The sequence below is a fragment of the Pseudorca crassidens genome, chromosome 16, assembly GCF_039906515.1.
Source record: "Pseudorca crassidens isolate mPseCra1 chromosome 16, mPseCra1.hap1, whole genome shotgun sequence".
NCBI classification, from domain to species: Eukaryota; Metazoa; Chordata; class Mammalia; order Artiodactyla; family Delphinidae; genus Pseudorca; species Pseudorca crassidens.
The window spans coordinates 25,253,567-25,263,769 of NC_090311.1; the positions used below are offsets into that span (position 1 = coordinate 25,253,567).

A 10,203-nucleotide genomic window follows, 5' to 3' on the forward strand; every position below is an offset into this window, starting at 1 on the left:
CTCCCCCAGGTTCTGATGATTTCTCTCTGCAAGTGGGTAGCAGACCCTCTCCTGCTCCCTCCCAGCCGGTCTCCTAGCATTTATGAAACCCCACTTTGTGGCCAGCGCTGAACGTGGCACTCCAGGGGCCAGAGAAGATCTGTGACTCAGATCTTTCTCTTGAGTGGCTCTGTGTAGTAATGGAGTTAAGTCCAATTAATACCTGTAAAACCAGCAGAAGAGTAACTGGGCAGTTTCTGCCCATTGAAGAGGTGATACCCCCAATGTGAATGTTTTAAACCACATGCCTGGAACTTAGAACTAGATTTCTAAGAGAAATCATTCTCTCAGTGGTGCTTATGCTTCCAGAAGAGCCTATGAAGCTCATAACGTAAGAGAACTGACATACTTAGGATCTACCCACGTCTGCATTTTGAGTATGGAGTGGGCAGAGTGAAGGACGGAATACAGCACCCAAGGCAGGGCGGGGGCTGCAGAGGGCTGGCCTCAGGCAGACCTTGCCTTTGGTGGTCTCTATCCTCCCTTCCTTCCTTGCCCCTATTCCCCCAGTGCCGGTGCTTTCAAGCTTCCCTTCCCCTCCCTGGGACCTCTTCCTCCAGCAGCGTTCCACAATTCAAAATTACAGTTGTTCCTCGGGATCCGTGGGGCGTTGGTTCCATGACCCCCAATGGACACCCAAATCCTGGGATGCTCAAGGCCCTTATATAAAATCGTAGTGCAGTTGGCCCTCCATATCCAGGGATGCGGAACCTGCGCACATGGAAGCACAACTGCCTCTTCCATTCGTATTCCCCGATCCAAACGGACCTCAGTACAGCCAGCAGCCACACTCCTGGGCTTTCTCCAGTCTCAAATAGCAGTTAAGAAAGAAGCTCCTTGAACGAGTTTATACTAACAGGGAAATGACTGAGAGGCCCTAGCCTTCCCCCAGGAAGCCATTCAACTCAAAGAAATCTCCTCAGCTGGTAGGATTTCAGTGGGATTCCACAGGTAGTGAAATGCCCATGAGCAATGGGGAAACCAGGGAGGTCCGGCCTCGGCCTTACCTCCAGGTTCCACTCACCTGCACCCTCCTATTCTCTTCTGCACTGAGAGACCCTTTCCAGTGTCACCGAGGGAGGGCCTAGCAGTATGGGAGTGAGAGGATGGAAGTGGTGGAATGGCAGTCTTTTGTACGTATGGGTCCGTGGTGAGCGGGGTTTTGTAGGGACTGGGAACAGTGCATCTTCCAAGTGTAGTAGCTCAGCGGGAGGAGAAGTGAGGGTCTGGAGAGGAGGCCAGCTCGACCAGGGTGTTGGAGGAGACTTGGAAGAGCAGGAGAGGGGGTCTTGGAGAGTGGGAGCCCCCCCATCCAGGAGACGATAGAGACCTGGGTTTGAATGCCAGCCCATCACTTCCTCCGTTGGGTCCTGGGCCACTTACTCAGTGGCTCAGTTCACTCATCTGGGAAATGGAGATAATGTCTCCTAGAGCCAAAGTGGGAAGCTCCCACCCTGGCACATGGTAGGGCCCCAGCGATCCTCCCAGCTCACTGGCCCGTCTGCCCCTTCCCCCAGGTCATCGACAAGAACTCGGGTGGCTGGTGGTACGTGCAGATCGGTGAGAAGGAGGGCTGGGCCCCCGCGTCGTACATCGATAAGCGCAGGAAGCCCAACCTGAGCCGCCGCACGAGCACTCTGACGCGGCCCAAGGTGCCCCCACCGGCACCGCCCAGCAAGCCCAAGGAGGCCGAGGAGGGTCTGGCGGGTGCTGGTGAGAGCCAGGACTCCCCGCTGAGGCTCAGGTACGAGGAGCCCGAGTATGACATCCCTGCCTTTGGCTTCGACTCAGAGCCAGAGCTGAGTGAGGAGCCCGCAGAGGACGGCGGGTCGGGGGACAGGCGGCCCGGCCAGCCCCACAGGCCCTCGCCCGCCTTCTCGCTGCAGCGCGCCCGCTTCAAGGTGGGCGGATCTGCAGAGGACGTGGCCCTGGAGGAGGAGACCATCTATGAGAACGAGGGCTTCCAGGCATGTGCAGAGGACGCCCTGTCGGCCAGGCGCTCCTCCCGGGACAGCGACTCCCCAGGCGGCTCCCCGCTGTCCCTTGCCAGGAAAAACTCCCCCAGATCGGGCTCCCCCAAATCGTCGTCGCTCTTGAAGCTCAAGGCAGAGAAGAATGCCCAGGCGGAACTGGGGAAGAACCACTCCTCGGCCTCCTTTTCCTCGTCCATCACCATCAACACCACCTGCTCTTCCTCTTCCTCCTCTTCCTCCTCGTCCTTGTCCAAGAACAGTGGGGACCTGAAGCGCCGTTCTGCCTCGGACGCAGGCATCCGCGGCGCTCCCAAGGTCGGAGCGAGGAAGGATGCTGACCCGAAGACTGGGCTGACCTCCTGTGCCCGGGCCAAGCCATCAGTTCGGCCCAAGCCGTTCCTGAACCGCACAGAGTCCCAGAGTCAGGAGAAGATGGACATCAGCACTTTACGGCGCCAGCTGAGGCCCACTGGCCAGCTCCGGGGCGGCCTCAAGGGCTCCAAGAGCGAGGACTCGGAGCTGCCCCCCCAGACGGCCTTCGAGGGTCCCGGTGAGGGGTCCAGGAGAGGCTCGGCCGACCTCATCACCCTGCCTGCCGCCACGCCCCCGTGTCCCACCAAGAAGGGGTGGGAAGGGCAGGCCACCTCCTACACGACATGTAGTGCCTACCAAAAGGTCCAGGACTCGGAGATCAGCTTCCCAGCAGGCGTGGAGGTGCAGGTGCTTGAGAAGCTGGAAAGTGGCTGGTGGTACGTGAGGTTTGGGGAGCTGGAGGGCTGGGCCCCCTCCCACTATCTGGTGCTCGGTGAGAACGAGCAATTCGACCCCCCTGGCAAAGAGCTGGACACAGTGGCCACCAAGAGCAAGCAGAACGAGGGCAAGTCAGACAGCCTGGAAAAGATCGAGAAGCGGGTCCAAGCGCTGAACACCGTCAACCAGAGCAAAAGGGCCACGCCACCCATCCCCTCCAAGCCTCCCGGCGGCTTCGTCAAGACCTCGGGCGCCGGGGCGGTGAAGATGAGGAATGGCGTGCGGCAGGTGGCCGTGAGGCCCCAGTCGGTGTTCGTGTCCCCACCGCCCAAGGACAGCAACCTGTCCTGTGCCCTGAGGAGGAATGAGTCGCTGACGGCCACCGACGGCCTCCGAGGCGTCCGCCGGAACTCCTCCTTCAGCACTGCCCGCTCGGCAGCCGCAGAAGCCAAGGGCCGCCTGGTCGAACGGGCCGCCAGCCAGGGCTCGGACCCTCCTCTGCTGCCCACTCAGCGCAACGGCATCCCGGTGTCCCCTGTGCGCCCCAAGCCCATTGAGAAGTCCCAGTTCATCCACAACAACCTCAAAGATGTGTACGTCTCGATCGCAGACTACGAGGGGGATGAGGAGACGGCGGGCTTCCAGGAGGGCGTGTCCATGGAGGTCCTGGAGAGGAACCCCAACGGCTGGTGGTACTGCCAGATTCTGGACGGGGTGAAGCCCTTCAAAGGCTGGGTGCCCTCCAACTACCTGGAGAAAAAGAACTAATGAGGAGTGGTGGGGGGCCTAAGTCCTTGCAGCCTCAGTATGGGTGAGCTGTGAGAGAAGACAAAAGGGAAAGGGAAAATGGGAGGGGGTGGGGAGGACAACGTTAAACCTGCAGAATGTGGGACCTCGAAGATACTCCCCTCCAGGCTGTCCCCCAGCTGGAAGGTAGGGTCTGGTGGGGGCCCACATTGAGCAGGGAGTGGAAGGGGCAGGGGTGTCCTGGGCCTGGGACCGGAGGCAAGAAAGCTGAGCCTCACACGTGCACCTTGGGGACTCTGCTGATGGACTCGGCACCATTTGGGACAGGCCATGTAGGAAACCCCAACTTGTGCCTTGGCTGCAAATCTGGAAAAGGTGTGGTTGTGCGGGCCTCCTGTGCCCTGCCCCTGCCTAGCCTGGCTTCCGTTGCTGGCATCTTGTACCCCGGAAGTAGCCCTTGTATCATCCTAATCTATGTTTGTGAGTTACGCTGGTTTCCCAGGAATCTCTGCCGCCTACCATGGGTGGGTGTGGTAGGAGATACCACTGGCCCTGGGGCTGGGAGGCATCTCCTGTGAGCTCAGGCTGTCCCTGGGCCAGGCCACTGTTTCTTGTTAGTTGAAGAAAAAGCAGTTCCCCAGCTGCCAGCAAGGACCACCATTCTTAGCCGTCACTGCTGCTGGCCTTGAGAAGAGAGGCTGCCCTGCCTGGGGCACCCCCGTGGAGGACCACCAGCTCCAGTGTTCACAGAGAGGGCAGGTAGAGCCGTCGGTCTTTTCACAGTCTGCACAGACTTTATTTTGGATATTTCTGGGTGGGCAGTTCTTTGCAAGTTTTGGGAGAGGTGTATTGCTTTGGGCCTTCTATGTCAGGCCTTGGGTTTTGGTCTTACTTTAGGAGTTGTTTGGGGACCCAAGGGCGGTCAGCCTCACGGGACGGGATGGGTAGTGGATGGCCTTTCTATTATACTCTTGTGGGGAGGTGGTTTGGTTTGTGTTTTGCATTCTTCCCTCCACAAGCCAAAGTCGCTTCATTTGGTTTCCACTGTGTGGACAGTACCGGTGCTTGCCAGAGGGATCTCGGGCTGGAGGAGCCCTGGTCCCAGCCGTGGCAAAGCAGAGACGCTGCTCTCCTGGTTCTTGTGCAACCTCAGCAGGGCAGAACCCTCAGCAGGGAGGCGGGTGGTGTTCAGGAGAGGGGCAGCGAACGTTCCCCTGCCTGGGCAGGGCCCGAAGCCTTATGTGAAGGCTGTGGAGCAGCAGCCATCGCCCTCACCCTGGGCCCAGGGGAACCTGCTGGGCGGACACCACCAGGCACCCTCTGGCCTGCAAGCAATATCGCAGGTGCCCGAGGAGGCGAAGATCCCTGGGCCAGGAGCCAACCTGGTCTTTCCGAGGGGCAGTGCCCCTGCAAAGAGAGAAGGGAGAGAATGACGTCCCTGTCAACTCTGGGTGGTGTCTTTCAGTCGACACTTCAGAGGCCAAACTGGCTTCCCCAAGGACTCACTCTTCACTGGGAGTGGATTTCCACACGTGCCTTTGATTGTGGACAGATCAGGCTTCACAGCCCCCGACTCAGCTGCCAGATCCTGGACTAAGGAGGAAAGGCCCTCCCTCCGCCCACACTCCCCCCACCCCCCAGGCAGCGTATGATGCCTGAAGAACAGCGGGGGACCCGCGCCTCGTGCCCTCAGCCCCCAGCCGCCCTGCCCTCCTCCTTCGCCGTACACTGACGCCTGGCAGCTCTAGCAAACTGCTCCCGTTCTATGTTGAAAAGGCCGTGGTGAGATTTTGCTTCCTTTTGTTTGTTTAAAATTAAAATTAGTTACTATTTTCTTCTGCTGGACAGTATTAAATAGAGCAGGATGTTGAGTTATCTGCTAGATTGCAGTACTAATGGTAGTGTTGTAGTGTCTTCATATTAATATTATTTGGACTTATTTGAACAATAATGATAAAGAAGTGGTTCATTATTTTTTAATTAATGCACTTTAATACGGTGGAATGGAAAGAAACCCAGAGAGCAAAGTGCATTACTTAAAGATGCAGTATATACTTTTCTCATTTTTAAGCAGCACATATTTATTAAAAGAAAAAAAAGTAATTTATGATTATTTAAAATAAAATTTTAAAGTAGAGTGATTGTCGGGTTAAAGGACCTTCCACGTAGCTATCTTCCAGGGGGATGGCCCCAGCGGCCTCACTCCTCAATGTCTGCACTGAGCCAGTTCAATCAGTAACACGCCAGCCAGGCCAGGAAGGAGTGCAGGACGCATCTGCTAAGCACAGAGCATCTCAGTCGGACTGGACCACAGTGCTCCCCAGAGCCTATCTTTCCCTGCCCTTCCTCACTGCACTGCCTTGTGGGACTCTCCACCACCCACAAGGCAGATGTTCTCCCAGCCCCCCAAGGACCCTCTCTCCTTAATCCCCAGTGCCCTTAAGTGAGTCATTGTAAGTGACCTTCAGGGTCACTCCATCCCATACCCTCTTGTTACTGCAGCCCAAAGACAGGAATTAGCTTTCCCCAAATCACATAGCTAGTTAACGGCAGACCTCCCCACTGCATCCACCCCTGCACTCCTCCCCAGCCCCGCTAGAGTTTATAGTGTGGTCATCATGTTTACAATGTGACATCCAGCCCCGAGGATGGCTGGGGGTTGCTCAGGCATCCAGGAAAAGTAGAGAATGCTGCCACCTGGTGACAGCATGTAGCTTTGGGCAGTGAACAGGGATTGCCATGCCCCGTCTTCGCCCCTTGCCCCTCACCATCACCCCCTTACAGCACAGCACAAACCCTGCAAACCCAAAGAGAATATTAATACTTGAAGCAAGAAGGGTGCATGCCAGTCCCTCTCAGACATGGCCAGGGGATGCCAGGCCTTGTGCCCCTGGACTCCTAGCCCTGCCCAGGGCAAGAGGGCTTTTCCCTAGAGCTACTGAGCTGCTTTGTGACGTTGGAGGGTACTTCTGGCAGCAGGTAGAGGAGGGAGGGGTCTGTGGCTCTGACCCATCTGGAGGAAAACCAGATCGGACTTTAAAAGGTTTAAAAAAAAAAAAATCTCAGCAGTGTCCAAACCTAGTTTTCCATTAGTTGCGATTGAAAATGTGAAATGACGTTGTATTGCTGTATACTGCAACTTTAATCAAAATGAGCCCTTCTGAGGTCATTATTGAGGTTTATATAATGCCCGAAGATGCATCATTTGGTGCTTTTCCTTTCAGTTTAAAGACTTTTTTCTTTTATTACAAGGGAAAAAGATGTTTTCATCTCTCTCCCACTTTGTAACAGGGGCCTGGCTGGGCTCCCTGGCCCCATCATGCTGTTCCCACTAGGCCAAGGGACCCCGAGGGTGGCAAGAGGGAGCTGGAGGGGGCAGCCTGAACAGCAGGTGTGCCATCTGCCCCAGCTGTGGCTGGGCCCTCTGGCCAGCCTTCAGCCCGTTCACCCCCAGCCTAGCCCCACAGGGTCCTCTTTCTTCCTCCTCCATGCTCCATCTTGACGAAGGCATTATATAGAATCGTTTTAATCACTTTCAGATGTTAGAGCCGCGTATTTTACTGGCATTTATATCCATTGCTTTCCTCAGCAAGGCATGTTACTATTATCATCTAAGGAAAAAAGACAAGGGAATTTCGGTCAAGCATTATTTTCATATTACTAGTATTTGCAGAATAGGTGTAGAACTATTTAAGTTTAGACCTTGGTTTGGTAGTTTGTTTTGTTTTTATGGAAAAAAAGATAAAGTAACCCCTACTTTTCCTGTTTTTGTATTTAACTAATATATTATTTCTTTAAGGTTACTCACTTCCCCTACCCGCTCCAAATACTTTGCATTCTCAATCGAAAATGAAAACAATCTGAGAGACAGGAAAAGTGCAATATTATCAAGAGGGATGCCAGGGCTTGTTGGGATGGTGGCGGGAGAGCCAGCAACCCCGTCTCTCGCTAGGGGAGGTGGGGCTCCTGGAAGAAGTCGTAGCTGTGGAGCCTATAGATGACCTGGGTATTGATTTTTTTTACCCCTCCTCCCCTTCCCCCTTCCCTGGCAAGATGGCAGGGGTCCCCGCCAGAGGGCATCCCCTTCTGCTGGGTGTTGTCCGCCCAGAAGAGAGGGATTCAGGGAAGTGGCATGGGGCACTTGGCCTCCGCGGGGCCCCAGCCCCAGGCACAGAGCAAGGGCCTCCAGGAACCGTTCCTTGTTTTCATTTCCGTTGTTTTTCAGCCAGCTGCTCAGAAAGACCTGTCCCCAAAATAACCCTTGGCAGCCCTCTCACGCCAATCTCCTGATGTTTGGGCCATGATCCTTTCGATGTATGTTTGAGTCTTTCTAAAACTACGTAACCTCAAGTTCAGTTTATGGGCAGGAACCCTCGATGTAATCAAACCCTTCTGGAGGGATGTGGGTGCCTTGAGCCCAGCGTTCCCCAGTGACGCACCGATTCCCACAAGCCTGCAGCTGGGCCTGGTGCTGAGCCAGGGCCACCCGTTCATCTCAATGACTTCAGCCCGAGCAAGGCGCGAGCCCTGCCTCTGCTCAACACCCCGACAGTCCCCAGAAGGGCCTGGAGAAGCGTCGGAGGAGCCTGCTGAGGTCCCTGCAGACAGAACTTCCCATGACAGGTACCAAGCCGCCGCCTCCTACCTGGGTGCCAGTAGAGAGGGGACAGGACGGGAAGTCTCTGGGTCCAAAGCTCTGCCCCTCAAGGCGACAGGGACATCCTTGCGGGCTCATCCCCTCCACCTCCAGTACTGTACGCTTGCTGCTCCATCCCGTTCGGTGAATTTCTGTACAAATAGGAACCTGGCGCCCAGAGTGGGACCGCGCCCCCGTGTGGGGGTGGCTCTCCTTGGAGTGTATACGTCTATAGGTCCAATCTTCAAGAATCCCGATGCAGAGCTCTCTGGAAAGAGAACCATCCACAGTGCTAAAGAATTAAGATTCCCTCACTTTTTTGAGGGCTGTGTGTTGTTGAGGTAGAGAGAGTGTGTGTGTGTGTGTGTGTGTGTGTGCATTCGAGTGCGTTATGTGAGAGTGTTGGTCATTTCCCACTTGAACTAAAGAACATGGGGTTAGAGGAAAAACATACTGGGCAAGCTGTCTCCATTGAACAAGTCCTTGGCATTGGGCAGGCCCCAAAGGACTCACAGCTTCTGGCAGCAAGCGTATGTGTTATTCACACGTGTAATTCTGGCTGGAGAGTGCAATGTGTCTTTTTTTTTTTTTTTTGGTAATTATTTTATTAAGTATTTAGTTGGAAACTTCACACTGGCATTAACAGATCTAGCAGAAGCAGCCTAGGCCATCGTCCCGGGCTCCAAAATGAAGATGTGGAAAGGTGCCGCCACTGGGTGTGGAAGTGCCGAGGCGGTCAGATGGGGCTGCCACCCGCAGTGTCTCTAGTAGGCTGACTCCCAGCCCTTGCCATGCATATCGCCACTGTGGGAATCCCCATGTCAGGAGAGCAGCTGGCCCTCAGTTCTTATATTGCTGAGGGTGGATCAGGCTGGTCGGGGCAAGAAATTGGTCACCGTGAGCTCAGTGGACCTACCCGTGCGGGTACGTCAGCACCCCGGGTCTAGACTGCAGGCCTGACTGAACGCTTCATGGGAATCATGTGGAGGGCTCCCCCTTGACATTACTGAGCTTTTTGTCTAAATCATGATCTCTGGTTGGGGCAGCCCCTGGTTCTCAAGCTCTGTGATCAGAGCCAGTGACACAACAGGGTCAGTGACCTATAGCTGCACTTCAGGAAGAAGAGCCCCACTGATAATAGCATCCCTCCTGTTTTGTCCTGTGCACCTGGGTCCTCAGGCCAGAAGTTGGGCACACTGGTGCTTATAGACTGGGTAGAGGACTCTGTCTTCCTGGGCCTTGGTCCCAAGCTGCCTATAATGTTGGTTTTACCATGCCATCCCCCTTCCCGGAGCCTATCTTTTTAACCTTGAGTTTGCACTTGACCTTGACAATCAGCCCCCTCTCCCATTCCAGAACTTAGTGGCCTTAGAGAATGGGTCCCTACGATGAAGGTCCCTCCTTTGTTCCCATTTCCATCCTAGCTAATGGGCTGGACCTCAGGAGGCAAGAGAGAAAGGAAGAATTGTCGTTTTAAAGCAAAAGTATGGATCGAGCACGTTGGAGGTGAGTGAGAGGCACGTCGGCAAGATGAGTGTGCGCGTGTTTGGGGTGGCTGGGGTTTACCGCCCCTTCCCCAAGAAGGAGGCTTCCAGAGAGGAGGTCTGCTAGGCAGAAAGGGAAGCGTATGAGAAGGTTGAGAGAGGGTTTGGAGTCTGGAGTTTTGTCTTTATTAGAAAGGAGGAGGAAGTCTACTCTGAGTGTTTCAGGAAGAAGACAGCAGGTAGGGAGGGAGTTTAGTGATTCAACACCCAAGGGTCCAGCCAGAAGAGGCTGGGAAAGCCCCAAGATTTGGCTGTTAGAAGCAGCTGGCCTCAGGAAACAGCTACTTGCTGGGCCACAAGCTGGGTCCCCAGCGGGTTCTTAATGGTCATTGATTTACTTAGTGGAAAGCAGGAAGTTGCCAGCAACAAACCAGTCTTCGAGTTTGAGGCCCTGGCTCCGAACATTCATCCATCTCTCCGTTTCCAGGCTGGGTTTCCCCGCCTCCCTTTGTCCAATCCAGAGCTAGCCTCTCAAATTGCTTGAATCAGAGACCAGTGACCATAATGGGTCATG

At 55.0% G+C, this 10,203-nt stretch overlaps 1 protein-coding gene across 13 annotated transcripts in view; it reads left to right on the top strand.

Moving 5' to 3' along the window:
- The window catches only part of SH3PXD2A (SH3 and PX domains 2A), a 247,292-nt gene that overhangs the window by 226,825 nt on the left and 10,264 nt on the right, over nt 1-10,203 (top strand). For 6 of the 13 annotated variants that reach the window (XR_010935765.1, XR_010935767.1, XR_010935766.1 and 3 more), the window contains exon 14: nt 1,557-9,651. Coding sequence is in view for 6 of the 13 variants with exons in the window: in XM_067709493.1 (XP_067565594.1) it covers nt 1,557-3,530 (1,974 nt within the window). In the remaining 7 variants the exon portion in view is untranslated. Of the gene's footprint in view, nt 1-1,556; nt 9,652-10,203 lie in introns of those variants that run through there. The other 7 variants (XM_067709493.1, XM_067709494.1, XM_067709489.1 and 4 more) reach the window with 2 other exon arrangements.